The following is a 22,642-nucleotide window of genomic DNA, read 5'->3' as shown; positions in this document are numbered from 1 at the left end:
CCGCGCCGCCTTCGCGGCCGGTGCCGGGCTGGGGCAGAGCGCTCCGCTCCCCGCGGGCACAGCGCTGCGGCCGGGCCGGGCCGGGCCGGACACTCCCCGAGCGCGCCCGTCCCGGGGGCTGCACCGCGCTGTCCCCGCTGTCCCCCCGCTCCTCTCCTCTGTCCCCTCGCTGTCCCCTCACTCCTCTCCTCTGTCCCCTCGCTGTCCCCTCGCTCCTCTCCTCTGTACCCCCGCTCCTCTCCTCTGCCCCCCGCTGTCCCCTCGCTCCATCCCGCTGTCCCCTCGCTGTCCCCCGCTCCATCCCTCTCCATCCTTCTCCTCTCCTCTGCCCCCCGCTGTCCCCTCGCTCCATCCCGCTGTCCCCCCGCTCCATCCCGCTGTCCCCCCGCTCCATCCCGCTGTCCCCCCGCTCCATCCCGCTGTCCCCCCGCTCCATCCCGCTGTCCCCGCCGCCCGTGCCATGCTGTCCCCGCTGCCCCCCACGCCGCTGCTGGCGGCGGAGCGCTGCCCGGTGCTGCTGTCGTGCGCGCTGTCCTGCGCGGGCTCGGCGCTGCTGCTCTGCACCCAGGCGCGCTGGCCGGAGCTGCGGACGCGGCCGCGGCAGCTGCTGCTGCACCTGAGCCTGGCCGACCTGCTCTCGGCCCTCTCCTACTTCTACGGCGTGCTGCGGGACTTCGAGGGCACCTCGTGGGACTGCGTCCTGCAGGGCGCCCTGTCCACCTTCGCCAACACCAGCTCCTTCTTCTGGACCATGGCCATCGCCCTCTACCTGTACCTGAGCATCGTCAGGGGCTCCCCCGCGGGCCAGGGCTTGCTCTGGGGCTTCCACGCCGTGAGGTGGGTGCTGTGTGCTGTGCTGGCACCCCCAGGCACCCCCACCCTGCTCTGGGATGGAGCCTCGGGTGTCCCTTGAGTCTCTGTCCTTTCCTTCTCCTCTTCCCCTCAGATTCCTTTTGAACAGGGATTTTGGTGTCTTAACTAACCCACCCTGCTTGTTCCCCCCTTCCCTTCCCAAGTGAGCAGTTGGAGATGTGGAAAAGCTGAAGTTTTTTGTTCAAGGTCACTTAGAAAAATCTCTGGCAAGTTCTAATGACTGGAAATCCTGGCTTCTGCTTTCCCTGCAGTCTGCTCTGATGTTCTAGAAATGCTATAACAAACCCCCTGTCTGTGATACCTGCCTGCTGCTGCCCAAGCTTCCGTGTTTGGGATCTGTTTCCACAGGTCCCCAGCTTCCCCCTGTCAGCCTGGTGTGTGGATCCCTCCCCTCTGCCCAGGCAGGTTGCTGTAATCCCATCCTCACAGCAAACTGCTCCTCACAAGTGATGAAACTGCTGGGGAAGCGCTCTGAAGGTTGTTTTGGCATGTTTGATTGAAAGCAAGACAAACCAGTCCACAGAGTAGCTTTATGTCTCACTTTCTGCTATTTAGGGCACTGATTTTCCACATCATGTTTAGTAAAAGCTTTCATTATGCAATTGAAGCTTGTGGAATCATGTGCTACGTCCACTCTGAGCAAAACAGTGATCCTTTAGTCCCCCGAGCTGCCAAGCTTTTGCAACAAATTATAAGAGGAGTGATCTGCTCTAAAAAGGGAAAAAAAACCCCTCAGGACAAGTAGAGAATTTTCTTTTGTTTCTTGGTCAAGTATTTGACACCTTTTAGTTTCAAACAGCATTGTTTGCAGATGAGTGCAGTAGAGCTGAGTCCAGGTGAGGATGGGCAGGGAGACTTTGAGGCTGAGTGTGAGCCAGGGAGGATCTTCAGTCCCTGCCCTGCTGGGATTGCTGCTGGGTGAGGGGCTGGGGGCTGCACAGGGCCCTGGGCACGCCAGGCTGCTGCTGGGGCTGGGGGAAGATGCACAGCAGGAGAATTTCTGCCATCCCATCTCCAGCAAAGGAGAGTTGCACTCTGAGAGCTGTGGTGAGGACAGGGTGCTGCCAGAGAGCCACGTGTTGCTTAATGGATGTAAACCCAAGTCTGACTCCTTCCTGGGCATTCTGGCTCCGTCAGGCACATCAAAGAGCTCAGGCAAATCTGGCCTAGTTGTAATTTTCCTGTCTGCTAATTGCTTGTGTGGCTTTTGTCTGTGCTTCAGTTTCTCCATCTGGTTTAATGCTCCCCAGCCTTGTCAGCTACCAAGTGTGGAGAGAAACAGAGGCCCTGAAACAATTGAGCACTCCCTGGAAACTGTAAAAATCCTGGGGGGGAGATTGCTCTGCCCCTGGCATGGACGGAGAGATGCTCAGACTGAGCAGCTTCTGGGGGAATTTGTTCGGTTTATTTTCAGTTCTTTACAATGAAAATGAAATGCCATCTTCAGTCCTTGCTATTGACCAGCACCATCTGCTCTGTTTAAAGGCTGTGGAGCACCTGAGATCAGGTTCTGCTTTGTAAATTCCTCCTGTTCTGTGCAGAGCCAGTGTCCAAAGCTGTTTCTGCTTTATGATGTGTCTGAAAAGCCAGAGACAACAAGTGAGGACGTGTTCTCTGCCCATCCCCTCGTGACACATCCCCCTGCTTTCCTTCCCTGCACCTTTGCAGTTAGCTGAGAAATGAAATTCTGGGCACCATGCTCGGAGATGGAGCTGGCTAAATACACATTGGAAGCCAGAACCTGGAATTTTCCTGAGGGAAATCAGGATGTCCCAGTGGATCAAACCCGTCAGGCAGGTTGGTGCCACAGGGATTCCTGTGGTAACAAATCCACCAATTCCAGGCTGCAGAGCTGCAGCCTCTGCTTTGCTTTTCAACCTGTTGAGCTCAGATGAGCTTTGGAAACAAGCCTGCAGCCAGCTTTGGAATCTCTTGGGTAGCTGCAGAGTGTGAGTTCTGGCATGCAGAGTGCCAGTGGCCAGGCTGCTGGAGTTCCCAGGGTCAGGCATCACCTGCTGGAAAACATCACCTTTGTTGTGAGAGGAGTTCATCCAAACTCGGGGTGAGGAATGGAGCAGGCAGAGCCCACCTCGGGCTTGTTTCCTGCTTGGCTTTTGGTGCCAATTGCTGACAATGTTCTGAAGGGTTTTCATTTCATGGTCAGGCTGTGCAGATCATTTTAACCATAAATATACTTACTTAAAAAAAATCTATAATGTATGCATGCTTATATATTAAAATATATGTTTTATATATGTACACATTATAACCATGCATGTCTATCCATGTTATATATTAAAATGTGTTATGTATATATCTATATACACACATTATAACCATGCATGTCTATTCATGTTATATATTAAAATATGTGTTATGTATATATCTATATACACACATTATAACCATGCATGTCTGTTCATGTTATATATTAAAATGTGTTATGTATATATCTATATACACACATTATAACCATGCATGTCTATCCATGTTATATATTAATATGTGTTATGTATATATCTATATACACACATTTATAACCATGCATGTCTATTCATGTTATATATTAAAATATGTGTTATGTATATATCTATATACACACATTACAACCATGCATGTCTATCCATGTTATATATTAATATGTGTTATGTATATATCTATATACACACATTTATAACCATGCATGTCTGTTCATGTTATATATTAAAATGTGTTATGTATATATCTATATACACACATTATAACCATGCACATCTGTTCAGGTCCATGGGGTGCCTGGCTCCTTTCATGCACTACTGTTCATCTCACTCCTTCCTGCAGGATTGGACTGGGGCAGACTTGGAGTTCTGGTTACAAAGTGTGCTCAGAGCTCCTTCCTGGACCTGCCTGGGCTGTCCAGGACTTTTCCCTCCTGGCAGAGTACAAATTCCTGTCCCCAGAAGGAACTGCCTGCAGGCAGGAAGGCTCCTTGGCTAACCTGTGCAGGCAGGTGACAGCAGCTCACCTGCACCTGAGAGCCCCCAGGGGGGAAAAGCAGCTGTGCAGCATAAATCAGAATGTGCCTCTTGGGCAATCTGACCCCAGGAAACCAGGGCAGGTCGAGCTGAGCACTGCTGGAGCTGAAGGGTCCTCACCTTGCCTTGTTTTGGTGTGGCTTGTGCAAAGATCTGCTGGGTTGGAGGATTTTTTAATTCATAAATCACCAGGAGCTGTATTGGAGGAATAAATCCTGCTGGGTCTGTCTTACAGGCTGGATTTCCAGCCTTTGAAGAGGCAGGAGGAGTCACCTTCCCTCCTGTCCCCCAGAGTTTGCATCCAGGTGTGCTGTGGAGAGGCCCAGCCTACAGAATTGCTCTTTGGGGCTCAGGGGATGTTTCTGCTCTCTGTCTTCTGGGATCCTTTTTATTGCAGTGCTCACACACCTTGGGTGGTGATCTCTCCTGATTCTTCAGTTGCCCCACTCTCCTAGCTCAGAGACATTTGGCAGCCCTCCTGGATCTGTCACTTTGGAGCTCCTGAGAACAACTGAATCACCAGTCTCAGTTCTCCTTTCCAGCCTGCTGAGATGGAGCTGGACTTCACAGAAGTGTCTGATTCCTTCCTAGCCCCTCTCTGATTTCCCTGTGTTGGTAATCCTTTTGCCTGGTGTCAGTGGTCAATGTCCACCTGATCCCAGAATTAACTCCTGGTAATGCAGCAGTGTGTTCTTCCTTTCCCAGTTATCTCCTGAAGGTTTTTACGTCCCTTTCTCAGTGGTGAGTTATTTCCTCCTGTGGCCTCTCTGTGTCTGTGCTTACACTGTCCTGTCTTACATCCACACACCATCATTTGACCTGGTTTTGTTGTCATTCTTGTGCAGTCTCAGCTCACTGATGAGATCATGATTTGTAAAATCGTGTGAAATCAGTTTCTTCATTCACTTCCTTTTTCTTGCCGCCTTTGTGCCTGCACATGGTTTCTTTTAGGAAGTGCCATTTCTCTTGAATCCTTTACCTCAGTGCTCAGTCCTTGCAGCAGTGCTGAGAATGGAATGTCTTTGCATTTGCAGTTGTTTCCTGAGAAGTCACCAGTTTCACCAAAAGGGCTCCTGAGCTGTGTGGAAACTTTCATGGTGGTGGTGACGTTTGGGATGTTTTTAGAAGTCTGCTCTGATAACAGAGTGGGGAGGGCTTCCTGCAGCACCACTGTCCTTAAATAACAGCCCTGGCTTGGAATAGCACTGCCTGTTCTGAGCTGAGCCCTGAGACAAAATGTTCTACACAGTTGACTCTAAAGTTTTTACAGCCTTATATTTATATTTGTTTATTTTGTCAGTAGGTGAATCCAGACATTATTTAAGAGTAGGAAATGGGGTATTTTTAAAATCTGACATAATGGGATTATCTCTGGTGCTACAGCTGGAGTTTCAGGTAATCTGGTCAAGGCAGCTGCTGTTTGCCTACCTGCTCTGGAGTCTGGTTTTTGGGGCCAATTCCTTCCCATGCTCCCTGCAGCTGCTCCAGGCTGTCAGAGGAAGACTGTAGCAGAGCAAGGCAGCCGTGGGTTTGTGCTCTGTGCAGCTGGGAGAGCAGGAGGGCCGTGCTGGAGGCCAGCCTGAGCTGGGGTGCCCGTGGGGAGGGCAGGTGACACACTCACAGGATGCAGGGCACTCCTGTGATGGAATTTTTGTTTGGGCTGCTGGGATTCCTCTCTTCTTCCTCATGGTTTCTTGTGGGCAGCCCAAGCTGCCGAGTGACTTCATTCAAGTGTGTCACCACAGTTATTTTTCTTCTAAATGCTTCCCTGTATTTGCCTCTGCCATCAAGTGAGAAGCCAAAGTCACAGCTCCAAGTTAGGTGGATGTGGCTCCTCTTTGCTTTCTTAGCTTTTGGCTGTTACTCCCAGTACTTTTCCCTGGCTCTTTGTCCTTCAGAAATCATATTTTCCTCCCAAAATACTGACTACATCTTCACTTAAAAGCAAAGCAAGCAAACAAACCGCTGGCAGAATGAAGTCCTGGATTTATTTCTTTGAGTGCAGAGTTTCACTTTGGAATAGGAAGGTGGGACTTGGCTGCTTGGCTCTGAAAGCTCGGGATCAGCTGGCTGGGTCCTGCAGGAAAATCCCCTTTACAGTGCCCTGGCCTTGTGTGAGCCCCCCTCCCCGTGTCCAGGGGGGCGTGGGGAAGGGCAGGAGGTGGGATGGGTCCTGCAGGAAAATCCCCTTTACAGTGCCCTGGCCTTGTGTGAGCCCCCCTCCCCGTGTCCAGGGGGGCGTGGGGAAGGGCAGGAGGTGGGATGGGTCCTGCTGCCCCCTGAGCCCTGTGAGGGCCAGGGCAGAGTGCAGCAGTCCCTGCCCCTCTGCCCTCAGGGCTGGGCTCCCTCGGGCTCCCCAGGAGGGGCTTTGGGTGGTTCAGTGCCCAGTGCCTGCTGGCACTCCCCCCTCTGGGGCAGCGGTGCTGCTGGGCTGGGATAAGCACTGGGATCCTGGCTGGGGCACAGTCCCTGGCTCTGCCACCCTTTCCTGAGCTGTGGGGGCTCAGCTGAGGCTGTTGCTGGGCTAACCCCCTTCTCGGTGTCCCCCCAGCTGGGGTGTCCCCCTGGCCATCACGGTGGCTGCTGTGGCTCTGAGGAAGATTGGCTACGACGCCTCCAACGTCTCTGTGGGCTGGTGCTGGGTCAACCTGGAGGCTGAGGATCGGCTCCTGTGGATGCTGCTGACAGGAAAGCTCTGGGAGATCCTGGCCTATGTCACCCTGCCAGTGCTCTACATCCTCATCAGGAAGCACATTAACAGAGCTGTGAGTCTTTGGCTGGGTGATTCCAGCTCTGCGTTTCTTGCTCCTTGTTCAGGCAGGAGGGGCTTCACAACACTGAAACGTCCCTGGGAGAGGCAGTGCCTGATCCACAGCACCATCACACTGTGACTTAGCACAAGCAGGATGCAAAAGCCCTTTGAAAACGAGCAGGGGTTGTGGGATGTTCATGAGGGAAATGCTACAGTTAGAATTGAAACAGAATGTGAAGGACAAATTCAGCTTTAATCAGTTTTCTGCAGTTCCACTTGTACCAAGATTGGAATTCTCAAGCCTCAGTCCTTTTAGTGTCCCAAAGCTAGTTTGTGTTTGTGAATGTTATTTTGTACTGCAGCTCAAAGCTCCATTTGGGAGTCCAGGCACTGGATGGCTCTGGGCTCCATGCAGGAGACTCCCTGTCCTGGCAGGGCTTGGAATTCAGAGCTTCAGTGGTTCTGTTCCTTGGGAACACACAGAGTGCAGGCATCCAGGACAGCATTTGCATTACAGACAAATCCAGATGAGAGGGGCAGAAGGAGCTGCACACAGAGATTCCTTTTCTCTCTGAGCTGGGTTAGGGGAAAAGCCCCACGTGTGGGTAGGTGTCCTGGAAATTCTGCTCTGCTTGTGGTGGTGGTGGGGATGACCCAGCCCTGCTTAGGGCAGGATCCTGCAGATGACTTGGAAGAATGAGGTGATGTTCAGCAGCCCTGAGAGTCCAGGGAAGGGAAGGGGAGGGGAGCAGAGCTGGGGAGGGTTTGCTGGTGCCTGTCAGCATCACCTGGCGTGCAGCAGGCAGGACACGGTGTCCCAGCCTGGGCAGAGACAGCAGCGTGACCTCCTGGAAACCTGAGCTGGCTCCTGCCTCTGCCAGGACTGCTGGGCACGCTGCTGTCCCTGAGCAGGGCTGGGGACAGGGCTGGGGACAGTGCTGGGGACAGGGCTGGGCACGCTGCTGTCCCTGAGCAGGGCTGGGGACAGGGCTGGGCACGCTGCTGTCCCTGAGCAGGGCTGGGGACAGGGCTGGGGACAGGGCTGGGGACAGTGCTGGGCACGCTGCTGTCCCTGAGCAGGGCTGGGGACAGGGTTGGGGACACTCCTGTCCCTGAGCAGGGCTGGGGACAGGGCTGGGGCAGCTGGCCCCGTTCTCACCTCGGGATCAGAGCAGCACTGGGAGCTGTCACTGCTTGCCTTCAGCAGGAATGTCACTGTCCCCAAGGGCAGAGTGGCTGCTGCTCTCCACGGCAGCCCTGCTCCACTCCTGAGGGTTCCTTGGCTCTGGGCAGGGCCCCTGGGGCTGTGCCATGTCTGCAGGCTCCTGCTCATCCCCTGTCCTGTCCTGTCGCTGTCCCTGTCCCCGCAGCACGCCGCCCTCTCCGAGTACCGCCCCATCCTGCCCGCAGCCCCGGCCCTGCGGCCCCGCACCAGCCTGGCGGACAAGAAGCTGATCCTCATCCCCCTCATCTTCATCTTCCTCCGCATCTGGAGCACGGTGCGCTTCGTGCTGACCCTGTGCGACTCCCCTGCCGTGCAGAACCCCGTCCTGGTCGTGCTGCACGTGAGTGCTTGCTGGGAGTGCCTCCCGCACCCCTGGGTGGGGCAGGGCACTGGGTGCTCCCAGCGCCGCCTTTCCCGGTGGGACCGAGGGTGCGGGAGCTGCTGCTGCCCTCAGGTGACGCCCGGGCAGCAGCAGCGCTGCAGCAGAGGCAGAAATGCAGCAGGAGCTGCTCCAGCAGCATCTAGTGGCTGCAGGGCAAAGCTGCACTGGCAGGGATGGACGGGGGATGTTGGCCGTCTGTCCAGCAGGGCTCAGCCTGCCCTGCCCCAGTGCCAGCGCACAACAGCCCCGGGCTGCCTTCGGGCGCTTTTTGGGAAAGCCCCTCGTCTCTCTGAAGTCCTTGTCCTCAGAGCCGGTGGCTGTCCCGCTGCAGCTGCTGTGGCACGGCTGTGCTGCTCTCTGGGGGCGCCCCGGGAGCAGGCGGGTGATGCCCGTGCTGCCTTGCAGGGGATCGGGAACACGTTCCAAGGAGGAGCCAACTGCATCCTGTTCGTGCTGTGCACACGGGCGGTGCGGGCGCGGCTGCTGGCCCTGCTCTGCTGCGGCCACTGTGCAGAGCTGGCCCGGCCTGGCCAGGGCCCCCCCAGCCCCTGGCAGCGCCCCCAGACCCACGGGGCCAAGGACAGGGACAAGGACATGGACAAGGACGTGCCCGGCCCCGGACAGACGAAGCCGCTGCTCCCCAGCACCTGAGCTGGCCCTGGCTGCTGCTGATTCCTCCTCTCATGGTAACTCCAGTGAGCCTTTCCTCCTCTCATGGTAACTCCAGTGAGCCTTTCCTCCTCTCATGGTAACTCCAGTGAGCCTTTCCTCCTCTCATGGTAACTCCAGTGAGCCTTTCCCCCTCTCATGGTAACTCCAGTGAGCCTTTCCTCTTCTCATGGTAATCCAGTGTGAGCCTTTCCTCCTCTCATGGTAACTCCAGTGAGCCTTTCCTCCTCTCATGGTAACTCCAGTGAGCCTTTCCCCCTCTCATGGTAATCCAGTGTGAGCCTTTCCTCCTCTCATGGTAACTCCAGTGAGCCTTTCCTCCTCTCATGGTAACTCCAGTGAGCCTTTCCTTCTCTCATGGTAACTCCAGTGAGCCTTTCCTCCTCTCATGGTAACTCCAGTGAGCCTTTCCTCCTCTCATGGTAACTCCAGTGAGCCTTTCCTTCTCTCATGGTAACTCCAGTGAGCCTTTCCTCCTCTCATGGTAACTCCAGTGTGAGCCTTTCCCCCTCTCATGGTAACTCCAGTGAGCCTTTCCTCCTCTCATGGTAACTCCAGTGAGCCTTTCCCCCTCCTGCCCTGGCTGTGCCCCCATGAAGGGTGGGAGCAGGGACAGGGATCAGGGAGCAGTCACAGGGAGCAGGGACAGGGATCAGGGAGCAGTCACAGGGAGCAGGAACAGGGATCAGGGAGCAGTCACAGGGAGCAGCCACAGGGGTTCTGCTGCTGCTCTGGGTTCCCTGTCTGACTCTGCAGCCCCATCACACTCCCAAACCACGTACAGACCTGCCCTGCTCCCTTCCCCCTGCTGCTCCCCGGGTCTGTGGAAGGAGGATGAAAGGAGGAACTGAGCTGCAGGACTGTCTGCCCACAGGAACGGGGCACCAGGCAGAGCTGAAGAGGAACTGGTGGCTCTTTGTGAAGTGAAATGCCACGTGCACACACATGCCATCAGTGCTGCACAGATCAGGTGTTTGGTGCTGTGAGTTCTGCCCACAAGGGGATGGATACCTCTGTGGGCAGAGGTGGCTCCTGCTCTCTCCTGAGCCTTGGCATTCACTCCATAATTATATCAGTGTGTTTGAACCCTCGTGGGCACAGGCTGTGTAAACACTCAGGAGCCTGTTTCATGGGGCTGCTGGATGGCTCTGCCCCTCAGCCTCCCTGGAGCCTCTGAAAGGTAGATGGAAGCATCTCATCTGACTCCAAGAGTTGTTTCTTCTCCTTTCAAAAGCCTTTTAAAAACTTCTGAAAGCTAAACAGCAACCTTGGATAGCTCAACCTCTTGTGAGTCCCACAAGGCTTGCAAAGAGGAGATGTGTTAAACTTCTTGCAGAAAGGTAGGATAGAAATGTTTAAATTTTATGAGACTCAGTATCATGCTGTGTTCAGTTTTTTGGAGCCAGCCCTGAAGAGAGAAAGTAGAATTGTCACCAGCTTGGCTTAAGGGAAAACAAAACAGCGGAAAAAAACAACACCAAAAAGAATCAAAACAGATTCCATGTCCTCAGTTTGCCTTTTTCCATTACAGAGCTCTGAGAAGTGCTTTGGGAGGAATGGGCCAGGGTCACATTTCCAGCTCAGGGGTGTGACTGTCACTGTCCCCGAAGGTGCAGTGAGTGTCACTGTCCTGTGCAGGTGGCACAGCCCTGCAGTGAGTGTCACTGTCCCTGCAGTGACTGTCACTGTCCCCGAAGGTGCAGGGGGCTGGCACAGCCCTGCAGTGAGTGTCACTGTCCCTGCAGTGAGTGTCACTGTCCCTGCAGGTCAGGGGGCTGGCACAGCCCTGCAGTGACTGTCACTGTCCCTGCAGTGAGTGTCACTGTCCCTGCAGTGAGTGTCACTGTCCCTGCAGGTCAGGGTGCTGGCACAGCCCTGCAGTGAGTGTCACTGTCCCTGCAGTGAGTGTCACTGTCCCTGCAGTGAGTGTCACTGTCCCTGTAGGTCAGGGAGCTGGCACAGCCCTGCAGTGACTGTCACTGTCCCTGCAGTGAGTGTCACTGTCCCTGCAGGTCAGGGGGCTGGCACAGCCCTGCAGTGAGTGTCACTGTCCCTGCAGTGAGTGTCACTGTCCCTGCAGTGAGTGTCACTGTCCCTGCAGGTCAGGGGGCTGGCACAGCCCCACAGAGGGAGCTGCAGCCCGAGGAAAGCGGCGCTGGAGAGGCGGAGCCCCGCGCAGGCTGTGTCAGGATGCTCTGGAACGCTCCCGTCTGCCTCCCCTCCTTCCCTCACCTCCTCTGAACCCTTGGCTGGGGTCTCGCTTTTCTGCCTGCCCAGCCCATGTGTGGTGAGTTCCGAGAGAAGAAAGCCGGGCCAGGAAGGCTCCAGGAGCTGCTGGAAGGACTGTCCTGGGCATGGCTCTCCGTCGGGGCAGAGCCCTCCGGGAGCTCCAGCCCGGCTCTGCTCTTCGCTTGAACTGGGACAGAACAATGTTCCTTTCGTGGTGCTGCTGGATGGTGCCTCTGGCTGTGGATCCCTCCTGCCTGGTGTTTGGGGGCTGTCCGAGGGAATCAGAGCCCTGCAGGCTCCCCAGGGATGTGGGATGTGCCCAGGCTCCAGCAGGGACAGCCCTGCCCGCAGCAGGACGCTGCCTGCCTCGGAGCTCCTGGGCTTTGTCTGTGCCTTGGGACCGCTGGCTCACGCTGGGGAGGGGCTGGGGCTTTGTGTGCCATTTGCAGATAATGTTTTACCTCATTCACAGCTCCTCACTTGCGGTTTTAAAGTATTTTCTCCAACTTTTACAAAATAAAGTTCAGTTTCTTTACCAGGACGCTGCCCAGCGTTGCATTTGTGCAGCACAAATAGGGTCTGGTCTGGCTCTGGCTGCAGAGCCCTCCTGGATCCAGCCCTTTCCTCTTGTGGGCATCAGACTCAACTCTCCCTCTCCTTGTTGGACTGGAAGCCCTTTGGACAGCTGCTAAAGCAGGGTCTGTGCATGATTTACTTCAGGCAGATCATTAATTTCTGAAATCCTTCTTTCTCCTAAAGTCCTGTTGTAGCTCAGGGGCCCAAAATATTGACTTAGCCTTGCCTGAGCATGCAATTCCTTGCCAAACTGCAGGTGGGAAGGTGTCACTGGTGGGTATATTCTGTGGGATGTCTCCTCAGGGGGGGCAGTGCAAGGAGCACCCTGCAGCAGGGCTGGCTGCCAGCTCCTGCTCAAACATCACATCTTGGAGCTCACCACTAACCTTCTCCAGCACCTTTGCTGTCCTGCAAACCGAGTTTGCCCTCTTGATCATTTTTTCCCCCCAAAGATATCAGGGTTTCATAGGAGCCAGCCTTGAGCACAGACCACTGGGCTGAGGGTAAATAAATCCCTGCACAGCAGGAGCTGGGTGAGGGCAGGGGAGCCGTGGAGTGAACATCTCCAGGCACACAGGCTCTGGGGTGGAGAGCAGATGTAAAACCTTGGGATGTGCTGCAGCTGAGATGGAGAACGTGCTTGTAAATGCCTGTACAATCAGCTTTTTGCTCGTGCCTGGCCCTGTCCTTTGCCAAGTCCAGCAGGATCCCAGCTGCTGGAGATGTCACAGCCCTGCAGTGCTTTGAAAATCCACGAAGTTGATTTACTGTGCTCTCTCCCTTCACCAACCTCCTCCAGGATCATCCCAGTGCCAGTTACAACCATAGAGATGTTGCTGCCACACTCCTGCTGTGCTCAGAAAATATTCCAACTGTTCTGCTGCCATAAGCAAATGTTTACTCTGATGAAGGGGTTTTGATGACAAACATATGTGTTCTCTTTGATTCCTGTATGTTTCAAATTATTTCTTCAAGTTCAGGACCAGAGTTTAAAGACCATGATAGAGAATTCCCCTTGCCTGTATTTACTGAGTGTCAGAGCAGCTGTCATTCTGCCAAGAGCTCCCAGAGGGTGACGCTGCCTTTGAGGGAAATTTGGAAATTTGCCCTCTTTGCAGTTTCCCCAACTCTGGGGCAGAATTTTCCCTCTTGGCTTAAGATCTGTGAAGGTGAGGACAGCAGGAGCTGCTGAGTGAGCAGTGGGCTGTGCCACAGGAGCCTGACCCCCATCAGGACACCTGGGAACAGCATCTTCAGGCTCTTCACTGAAAAGAAATGCAGCACAAGAGAAAAGCCAGCGAGGCTGGGGACTGAATTCTTCCACAGTGAGAGCAGCAGGGCGCTGCTCCTCTTCCTGCCTCGGGGCATGCTGCTGCCACGTGGAGGAGGAGAGGCTGCAGCCAGCCAGGGAGCTGTGCAGGGCACGTGGAAAAGAGGAGCTGCTCATGAGATGCCTTTTTCTGAGCTGGCCAATAAAAATAGACAGGCCAGTACACAGCAGGTTTTGTTCCAGTTTGTCTGGCTGCTGGGGATGCCTGCGAACTTTGCGTTTCTCTGATAAACTCCGGAGTTGTAGTGGATGATTAACCAGGTCCTGGGCTCTTAAAGCCATCCCATAACAGAGGAGCTCAACAGAGAGCCAGCAGCACGTGCTGCTCCCCTGCACGGAGAGGGAGAGGATTCCAGTGCTCTGGAGGAGACGCTCACAGGCACAGCTCCGGGAGGATGAGCTCTGGGGGCTGCACCAGGGCCTGAGCCAGCTGGTCCCTGCAAGGTAGGACAAGGAGCAGCATTCTGTCCTGTGCAGTTTGTCTGGGCACAGCTGCAGTGCTGTGGCTCAGGGCAAGCACCCTGTGCTGCCAGGGCTCCCTGATGCCACAATTGCTGGGCAGCACCTCTGGCTGTACCACCCCCAGCTGCCCCGGGCTGCAGCTCCATGGACTCTGCTTGTCCATATGTCCAGATTTGGGGGGAAATTGGCTCCTTTTACCAGCTTTGGTGAAAGTCTGCCCCTTCTCCCTGGAGAGATGAGCCTGTGCCCCTCTCACTGGGCAGCACTTCTGCTTGAGACAGGATCTGGTAGAAGAAGATGTGTCACTGGAACAGAGTTGGAAGAGAAGGAAATTGCAGCCGTGGGAGAGTCAGGCAGGGGAGGGGGGTGATCAATCAGTGCCTTACCTGGCTGGCAGAGCCTGGCAGTGCTTGAAGAGTCACAGGAGGGGTTTCTCTGTGCAGGGCAGGCCCATGCCCCCCGTGTGCCGTGCCTGGGAGAAGCTGTGCTCAGCACCTGTGATCCAGCATGAAGCTGAAAGGAGGGAACCAGGACAGCTCCGAGGGTGCCAGGGGGGTGAGTACGCTGCCTGCCTGCTTCCAGGGACACAGAACAAGCCCTGGGCACCTGGGGGTGCCTGTGAAGAGAGGAAAAGGTGATCTTTTGGGCTGAGATGGTTCTGTTCTTGAGCCCAGTCTGTGTCTGCAGTGCAGTGTTGCACTGGGTGATTGTCTGCAGCTCTCCCACCCCGTAACTTCTGTGGGACTTTCCCCTCCTGTGGGACTTTCCCCTCCTGTGGGACTTTTCCCTTCTGTGGGACTTTCCCCTTCTGTGTGTGAGTTTTCTTTTTTATTTTCCAATCAGTTTTAGGCTGCAGATGGACAGGGCTGCCTTTCACAGCAGTGTTTGGGGAGTCTTGCACAAAGCACTGCTGGGGAATGCCAGAGGTTTTCTTGGAAGTGCTGGATGTCAATAATTTACACCAGTGGCTCTTTTGAGCTCCTGGGATTTGGTTAATGAGAGCAAGGCAGCTGCTTTTCTTCACCAATGAGAGAATGGCAGCAGCCTCCTCCCACGGAGGACCTGGAAGCCTGAGCCTCCTTCCAGTCCCTAGGCTGAGACAGACTTGAATTCTGATCTCCTGTCACGCCTTCAACTCCGCAGCTCCCTGCAGCTGAGCTGCCAGGGATCCTGAGGAATAGAAGGAAGCACCAGCAGCTATTTGGACAAATGTTCAATTAGGGAAGTGACAGAGCCCTCATGTGGGGCCTGAGCTGAGTGCTGGGACAGAAAAGCTCACAGACATTAAGGCCATTAAGGCTGGTGACGGTGGCAGCCAACGAGATTAAAATGAAAAATGGCTTTATTGATACAGCAGCAGTGAGATGCATTAGTGAGCTATGAAACCCAGCCAAACAAAACCCCAACAACCCAGCTCTGTCAACACAGCCCCGGGGCTGAACTGCAGCTAAACTGCTGGGAAAAGTGAGTTGTTCTGGTTGTTTGTGTGCCCACAACGGGTGTTGATCCTGCTGCAGATGGCAATCCCCCTCCTCTGTCCTAGTGCAAAGTGCAGCTCTTGTCCCCCTCAGCCAAGCCCTCTGGGGGTTGCCTGGCTAAGTTCTAATTGCCTTCAGTGGCAATCAGTCAGATCCATAAATAGCTCTATCCCAAAACGCAGAGGAAGAAAAAACAAACAGGAAAGGGATTTGGCCACTTAATGCAAAAATCACTTCTTTTTAAAGCCTTCCTGTGCCAATATCCTGTGTTAGTGCACTGCCCAATTTGCACATTGGAAAAGAATAATTGCACAAACCTTTTTCCCTGCAGGGTGCTGTTTGAAGAATGGTAACTTGAAAAAAAATTAATCATCCAAATGATTCATCAATACCAGCAAAGCAGAGTGGATTACTCTAATGACTGTGGGCATATCAAACTGAACAAAATGAGTTGTAATGGAACAACCCACTGGGCTTTTATATGCAGCAAAATGAAGGCAAAACCACAGAAAGCAAGGCTTTGTGTATTTTTTTGTTTTTACTGAATGTTATTAATGCCTTAGAGCCAGACCCACTTCCAAGGTGGTGGTCATGGTTTTTTCTCTCCCTCTGCAGAAAATGACACTTCCCCTGGCCCTGGTGGCTCTGATTTCTGCCTTTGGCTCTTCCTTCCAGTACGGCTACAACGTGTCTGTGATCAACTCTCCTGCCCCGGTGAGTGGGGTGAGAGCAGAGCCAGGCAGGGGTGAGGTTATGGCAATTAAATGGACTTTGGGGGGTCTGGGGGGGCCTTGTCCTCTCTCTGTGCCTGGGACACAGCTCTGGGAACCAGGCACATCCTGAAGGGCAGGACAGCCTGCAGGAACACAGGCTCCTCCATCCTCCTCCTCCTCCTCCCCAGGCTCCTCCATCCTCCTCCTCCTCCCCAGGCTCCTCCATCCTCCTCCTCCTCCTCCCCAGACTCCTCCATCCTCCTCCTCCTCCCCAGGCTCCTCCATCCCTCCCCTGCACTCATTTCCCAGCTCAGCCATCCCTTTTTTTCTCAGGACAGTTGTTTTATGGCAGCTGTTATCTAACCCTCAGAGCACAGAGGTTGTGCCACTGTGCCAAATCTGCTTTGTGCTTCCTTCCAGTACATGCAAGACTTTTACAACAGAACCTACCTGGACAGGACTGGGGTGCCCATGGACAGAGGCTTCCAGACACTGCTCTGGTCTCTCACTGTGTCCATGTTCCCTCTGGGTGGCTTCTTTGGGTCACTCCTGGTGTGGCCCATGGTCAACAACTGTGGCAGGTAGGTGAGAGGCCCTGCCCTCCTTTGGGAGATAACATTGAGCTCATGGGGACTCCACCTTGCCCAGCCCTTCAGCTGCCTGGAATTCCCCCCACCTTGAGGCCAAAGCAGGTGGGATGAGGGGGAGCTGCTGGGCTCAGCCACGAGAGTTGTCTCCCCAGTGGGAAGGAATTTATGGGGTTATAAATGAGGTTTCTGCCATGGCCAGGGCTGTGGGCTGGACACTGAGCCAGTGGGGAAAGAAAGTCCTGGGGTCTCAGATCTGGCCCAGCTTCTGCTGCTCAGGCTTCCTGAGAAACTTCACTTCTTTCTGGAAGCCTTCATCGCCTGCAGGAAAAATGTGGCAACTGCCATTTCCTCCTTGCCCAGTGTTTGGCATGATGATTAATTTGAGTTTTGGACAGAGGGGATCTTTCTGCAACTTAGCAATGCCCAGCTGAATCTTCTCTTCTGCTGTTCCTTTGCAGAAAGGGCACTTTGCTGATAAATAACCTCTTTTCCATCGCTGCTGCAATCCTTATGGGAACCTCCGAGCTGGCAAAAACCTTTGAAGTAATCATCCTTTCCCGCGTTGTCATGGGAATATTTGCTGGTAAGTGGATGGTAAAGGGAGAGCAATAAATATTTCCTTGGCCCTGTAAAGGTGTTTTATTCTCCCAGCAGAAGCTTTCACAGGTATCACACTTTGGAATCTGCATGACAAGGCTGTGCTTCAGCCTGGTGCAGAAGTACTGAAGATCTTTGGGAGATAATGGCCCTGGGACTGGAATTTAAGCTGTGGGGAGGAGATGTGTGTCTGTAAAGGCAGCAATAAACATCTGCTGGGCACTGCAGCTCCAAACCCGCTGAGGGTAATCTGTTTTCCCAGACAACTTAAAGCAGATAGTCTGCTCCTTTCCTTTTTAACATAACCAGAATAATCCATCAAAAGCATTGCCAGATCCAATAATCCAGTCCTGGAACTGACTGTTCTTCCTGCAGCAGAAAAGAAATGTTAAAAGGGAGAGCAAAGGGCTCAGAGCCACTGGATTTCCTGCAGAGAGGGAGGGAGGCCAAGGATATCTGTGTGTTCCTGCTGGGAATGGCTGTATTGGAGCTGCAGGAACAGAACAGAACCGTGCTGGGTTCCCCGAGCACAGCCAGGGCTGTAAGGGTCCTAAGAGCATTTAGGCTCAATTAATTGGCTTTGGGCTGGTGAGACTGGCACACTCCATGGTTTGTTAATGAGCTGGGCTCGCTTGTAAAAACAAATTTCCTGCCTTAGCTGGCCAATTGTAATTGCTGCATGGACAGATCAAGTTGCTTTCCTGAGCCAGTTTCTTGTTTTCCATTTTTCTAAATCCAATGGTTTTCCTTTGGCTTTTGAGTCCCTTAAACCTGGCAGCTGCCCTCAGCACTGGAGCTTGGAATAAATGCTAAGGGTCTTGTTAAATGTGATCCCTCTCTGCAGTTATTTATACCCAACAAGCAAGTCCAGCCTGGCTGCCCTGGCTTGTCCTTCTCAGGCTGGCCTGGCCTGAACTGTGCCTGGGGAGGATCTGGGAGGATCCCAGGGGTGTCACCCTCTGGCACTGGTGGCTCTTGTTGCTGTGCCTTTTAGGCCTTTCAGCTTTCAAATATCAGCCTGATCCCCTTTGGCTCCTGAAGCCTAGGGACTCTAGAAATGTCAGATAAGAGTTGCCTGTGGTCATTTGATTCCAGGAGTTTGGGAGCTGCCAGGACTGACAGCGTGAGCCCAGGAGCTGCCAGCTCGCTGGGGTCACTGTGGGCAGCCCTAGAATGTTCCTAAAAATAACCTGTGTCCCTGGTGCCCTTATTAGAGCACAAATGCCTATTCCAGCAAGCCACCTGCAAGATATCACAGGCCAGCAAAGCTCTCAGCACAGCCTCACCAAGCAGGGAAGTTTTAAAAGCCAGCACAAAGTCATTTCCTTCCACTTTCACATCAGCGTGTTTGGATACTGATTTCTCTTCTTGTTTTAGAGGAAGCAAAAAGTTCCTCTCTTGTATTTGGAGTTTGTTTCCAAAACTGAAGCAGCACAGCTTTCTTTGTGTGTCTTGTGCTGTTCCTGGCAGAGCCTGCTGGGAGGAAGCTGCATTCAGGAGGATGAACACTGAACACTCAAACCAAGACACCCCCAAATCATCTGCTGGCTCTGTAGGCAAGGCAGGCTCCTGCTAATCCTGTCAGACCCAAAAGTGCTTTGGGGCCCAGCAGCTGATAACCCAGACACTCAGAGCAGAAGGGTTTGAGTGTGAAGTTTCTGTGCATCCTGTGGCTCATCAGGAATCTCTTTTGTTGCCCATGGGCAATCAGCAGCCTGCTGAAGGCTGAGCTGCAAGTCTGACACTGGTCTCTTAACTTCTAGGTCTGGCTTCCAATGTGGTTCCTATGTTCCTTGGAGAAATGTCCCCCAAAAACCTGAGAGGAGCTGTTGGGGTGGTGCCACAGCTCTTCATCACCATTGGCATCCTTGCAGCTCAGATCCTTGGGCTCCACAGCATCCTTGGGAATGCCAGAGGTAAAGCTGTGGCCCAGGGCCTCTCCAGGGCTCCCCAGGGGAGGGTTTCTCTCAGCTGACGTGCTGTGACCTTGCTGCAGGGTGGCCTGTGCTGCTGGGGCTCACGGGGATCCCGTCCCTGATCCAGCTCCTGACCTTGCCCTTCTTCCCCGAGAGTCCCAGGTACCTGCTCATCCAAAAGGGCAACGAGGAGCAGGCACGGAGAGGTACAGCCCCACTCTGCCACGGCAGGGAGCTGGGAGGGGGTGGGTCTGGCTGTGGGACAGCCTGGCAGCAGCACGAGGGAGGGAAATTCTGCACCGCTGTGCTGCTGGGGGTGGAATTCTCGGGACACTGCTCCTTTCCCTGGGTGTGTGCATCCCAGGTGCCCACCAGGGCTGCCCAGGGTCACACCCTGCTCTGTCCTGGTCTGAAGCAGGACAGCTCTGTAAACCTGGGGCTCCTGGCTCCCTGTGCTCTCCCCACCAGCTCTGCAGAGGCTGAGGGGCTGGGAGGACGTGGATGATGAGATCCAGGAGATGTACCAGGAGAACCAGTCAGAGAAGGAGGAAGGGCAGTTCTCTGTGCTCAGCCTGTTCACCTTCAGGGGCCTCAGGTGGCAGCTCATCTCCATCATCGTCATGATGGCAGGCCAGCAGCTCTCGGGGGTCAACGGGGTGAGTGGGGAAGGCTGGGGGCACAAACAAGGGCTGGGGGCAGTGCTGGGGGCAGTGCTGGCACAGGGCACACACCTGGGAGTGCCCCTTCACCCAGGACATGCCCAGTGTCACACGGGCTGGGTCAGCCCTGGCCAGTTCCAAATCCAGGACAAGGTGCAGGGTCAGTGCCCTGTTAATGATCCCTGGAGTGTTTCTAGAGCAAAGTGCTCGTGCCCAGATCCCAACCAGAAGTGTCTGATGGATTTGTGTGTCTCCAGAGATGGGCAGATTCCATCCTCGGGCTCCTGTGTGCCAGTGCCAGGATTTAATGCAGCCCAAAGGGGGCTGCCCCCAGGCCCTGCAGTGACACAGCTGTGGTTCTGCTGCAGGTCTTCTACTACGCAGACAGGATCTTCGAGTCAGCAGGGGTGCACAGCAGCAGCATCCAGTATGTCACCGTGTCAATAGGTGCCATCAACGTGGTCATGACTCTGCTGGCTGTAAGTTTGTGCTGGGGCCCTCTGAGCTCTCACTTGCCCACCCTCCCCTCCCGCTGTTTAAATTAGGTTGTGCTCATGGAATCCTGCAGCCACAGAATGGTTTGGGTTGGAAGGGACCTTAGAGGTCATCTCATCCCAAAAACTTTCCACTAGAGAGTTATTTGCACACGCTGGGAGGTGTTTTCCATGGCAGATGCCCTGTGGTGTCCCTTGGACAAAAATACTGCAACAATTGCTGAGCCCCTGGTGTCTGCCCCTCTCCTGTGTCTCCCAGGTTTTCATTGTGGAGTCCCTGGGGAGGAGGATCCTTCTCCTGGCTGGCTTCGTGCTGTGCTCTGCCTCCTGTGCAATCCTAACTCTGGCCCTCAATCTCCAGGTACGTATGACTGGCTCAGCTGGTCCCTCCCATGATTTCTGGACTTTCCAGGGAACAGGCCATGGGAATGTTTTGAGGATGCTTCCACACCCTGGGGAGAAGGGGACAGCAAGAAAGTCTCTGTACTTGCACGTCTACCTTAAAGAAAGGCTGTGATGCTGCTTGCCCGAATGTCCCCCAGGATGTTCCCAGTTCCTGCTGCCCCAGGATCCCTGTGGCAGCACGGGTCATAGCCAGGCTGTGCTTTCTGTGTCTGATTCTGGCACTGAAGGGTGACACTGCCTTGGAATGCCTTCAGATCTCACAGAGAACAGTGCCCTGAATGTGCAGGTGGTGTTCAGACAGGAAGCAGCCCTAACCTGTGCTTCAATCCTTGCAGACCACTGTCTCCTGGATGTCCTACCTCAGCATTGTCTGTGTCATTGCCTACATCATTGGACATGCCATCGGACCCAGTAAGTGCCCACAGCCTCCCCCACCAGCTGGGCAAAGCCAGGTGTTCAATTTTCAGCCAAAACCTTTGTGGAGCTCATCCAGGGAGGCTGAGTTTCATCTCTGTGTGGCCACACCCTGTGCAAGTCATTTCATTGCCCCGTTTTTGCCTTTAAATTTAATCCTTGTTTGATTTACTGATAGCTGAAACCACTGAAATGAGCAGTCTAATCAGGAATTCAGGGACTGCCTCTGGGGTTTCCTCAGCTGCAGCTGCCTTGCAGGTCCCATTCCTGCTGTGATGATCACGGAGATGTTCCTGCAGTCATCCCGGCCCGCGGCGTTCATGGTGGGGGGCTCTGTGCACTGGCTGAGTAACTTCACCGTGGGGCTGGTGTTCCTCTACATGGAGGTAAGAGCCCCAGCACAAGGCAGAACTTGGGCTGCACAGTGGCCTCTTCACCCCTGTGTTCTTGCAGAGAGGCTCTGAGGAGTGTCAATGCATTTGTTGGTTCCCAAAACCCGTGTGCGGGATGGTGTCAAGGGCAGGAGACTGATGTTTCACAGCATTTTCTCATCACACCTGCCTGTTACACAGGCTTTAAAAGAAAGCAGTTTGATTGCCAGGTCTCATCCTGAGCTCAGGAGCTTGGAAAAGATGGTAAATTTCCCATTTTCCACTGCAGGATGTGCCTTGAGGGGACAATTTTAGGTGGGTGCCTGGTTAAACTGCCCCCAGCAGCAGTGACCATGAACTGCTGCAGTCCCTGACTTTACCCTGGGCAGAGGCAGCTGCTGAGTTTTGTGTGAGTTACAGAGCAGACTCTCAGCCTCCTTTCCCAGGGAGTTTCCAATGAACCCATGGTGCTGGTTTGAGAAGACAGAATCTAAAACCACCCCAGCTTTGAGTTGTTCAGGTTAAAACACGAGCAGCTCAGCATGGCAGCAGTGCCACAGGCAGGGCAGGGTGCAGCAGGGCCAGAGCAGGTATTCCCTGCTGGAATGGTGCCCTGACCCCTGCTCTCTCCTGTCACTGCCCTAGGCTGGGCTGGGGCCCTACAGCTTCCTCATCTTCTGTGCCATCTGCGTTGCCACCATGCTTTACATCTTCTTCATCGTTCCTGAGACCAAGAATAAAACCTTCATGGAAATCAACAGGATCATGGCCAAGAGGAACAAAGTGGAGGTTCAGGAAAGCAAAGAGTTTAAAGATTCCTACCCCCTGAGCAGGCAGGAAGAGAAGAAATGGCTCTCCAGCAGTGAGATGTGACCCAGCTGTGTTTGGCCTGACAGGATCTGTTCAGCAGGAAAACAAATCCAGGGATTCCTCCTTTGATGCTGATCTGACAATCACAGAACTGTTAAGGCTGGAAAAGACATTTTACATCAAATCCAAACCTAACTGCCACGTCCTCCTCTTGCTCCAAGGAAATGTCCTCAGCCAGCTCAGTTCTGTGACTGAGGAGCTGATGTGTGTCCCTGGTGTCCTGGTGACACATGCAGGGGACACAAGCCAGTCCTTGGGCTGGATGTGGGGCAGTCGTGTGCAAGGAGTGCACTAAACTCCTCTGAGGAACTGTCACTTGTGTGTTTGAGGGTCCAGCAAGGGGAAATTAAATTCCACTTGGTATATCAGTGTGCTGCCCTCTGTTTTGACAAAAGCAGAATTGTTGAGCAGCTTGGCATGGATCTTGTGTAGTAGATGGAGAATCCTTCACATGATTTACTTTGACCTTAGCAAATCAGTTAATATGTACAATACACCTGTGCTCAAGTTTGTGCCATATGAGTGTTGGAAAAGGAGCTGTTTCTGTGCTCTGTCTCTGCATCCACTACAGAAAAGAAGGCAAAGTTGTGCCACAGGTCAAGGCATAGGGAGTGCACAAGACC

At 54.0% G+C, this 22,642-nt stretch overlaps 2 protein-coding genes across 2 annotated transcripts; both read left to right on the top strand.

The window, feature by feature from the left end:
* Positions 1 to 266: 266 nt before the first annotated feature.
* On the top strand, positions 267 to 11,685 carry GPR157 (G protein-coupled receptor 157). The gene is made up of 5 exons (XM_059866445.1): positions 267 to 837; positions 6,439 to 6,652; positions 8,010 to 8,204; positions 8,652 to 8,932; positions 11,017 to 11,685. Exons 1-4 carry the CDS (start codon positions 461 to 463, stop codon positions 8,895 to 8,897), a joined length of 1,032 nt encoding a protein of 343 aa, XP_059722428.1. The 5' UTR covers positions 267 to 460; the 3' UTR covers positions 8,898 to 8,932; positions 11,017 to 11,685.
* A 1,259-nt stretch (positions 11,686 to 12,944) lies between these two features.
* Positions 12,945 to 22,534, top strand: LOC132337672 (solute carrier family 2, facilitated glucose transporter member 5-like). Its single transcript, XM_059866444.1, has 13 exons — positions 12,945 to 13,494; positions 13,956 to 14,067; positions 15,606 to 15,704; positions 16,124 to 16,284; positions 16,752 to 16,876; positions 18,654 to 18,806; positions 18,887 to 19,012; positions 19,275 to 19,462; positions 19,834 to 19,944; positions 20,219 to 20,320; positions 20,700 to 20,775; positions 21,037 to 21,164; positions 21,795 to 22,534. Exons 2-13 carry the CDS (start codon positions 14,020 to 14,022, stop codon positions 22,020 to 22,022), a joined length of 1,545 nt encoding a protein of 514 aa, XP_059722427.1. The 5' UTR covers positions 12,945 to 13,494; positions 13,956 to 14,019; the 3' UTR covers positions 22,023 to 22,534.
* Positions 22,535 to 22,642: the final 108 nt, after the last annotated feature.

The sequence above is a fragment of the Haemorhous mexicanus genome, chromosome 23, assembly GCF_027477595.1.
Source record: "Haemorhous mexicanus isolate bHaeMex1 chromosome 23, bHaeMex1.pri, whole genome shotgun sequence".
In the NCBI taxonomy this organism is placed as follows: Eukaryota; Metazoa; Chordata; class Aves; order Passeriformes; family Fringillidae; genus Haemorhous; species Haemorhous mexicanus.
The sequence above is the reverse complement of the archived record's forward strand: the minus strand, read 5'-3'. Positions and strand labels throughout refer to the sequence as shown.

Excerpts from the sequence above, each read along its gene's own strand:
- GPR157 (XM_059866445.1), top strand. The coding sequence starts at position 461 with ATGCTGTCCCCGCTGCCCCCCACGCCGCTGCTGGCGGCGGAGCGCTGC. Across the intron at positions 838-6,438 it reads TGGGGCTTCCACGCCGTGAG|CTGGGGTGTCCCCCTGGCCA; the intron begins GTGGGTGCTGTG and ends GTGTCCCCCCAG. Across the intron at positions 6,653-8,009 it reads GGAAGCACATTAACAGAGCT|CACGCCGCCCTCTCCGAGTA; the intron begins GTGAGTCTTTGG and ends CTGTCCCCGCAG.
- LOC132337672 (XM_059866444.1), top strand. The coding sequence starts at position 14,020 with ATGAAGCTGAAAGGAGGGAACCAGGACAGCTCCGAGGGTGCCAGGGGG. Across the intron at positions 19,463-19,833 it reads AGCTCTCGGGGGTCAACGGG|GTCTTCTACTACGCAGACAG; the intron begins GTGAGTGGGGAA and ends GTTCTGCTGCAG. Across the intron at positions 20,321-20,699 it reads CTCTGGCCCTCAATCTCCAG|ACCACTGTCTCCTGGATGTC; the intron begins GTACGTATGACT and ends CAATCCTTGCAG.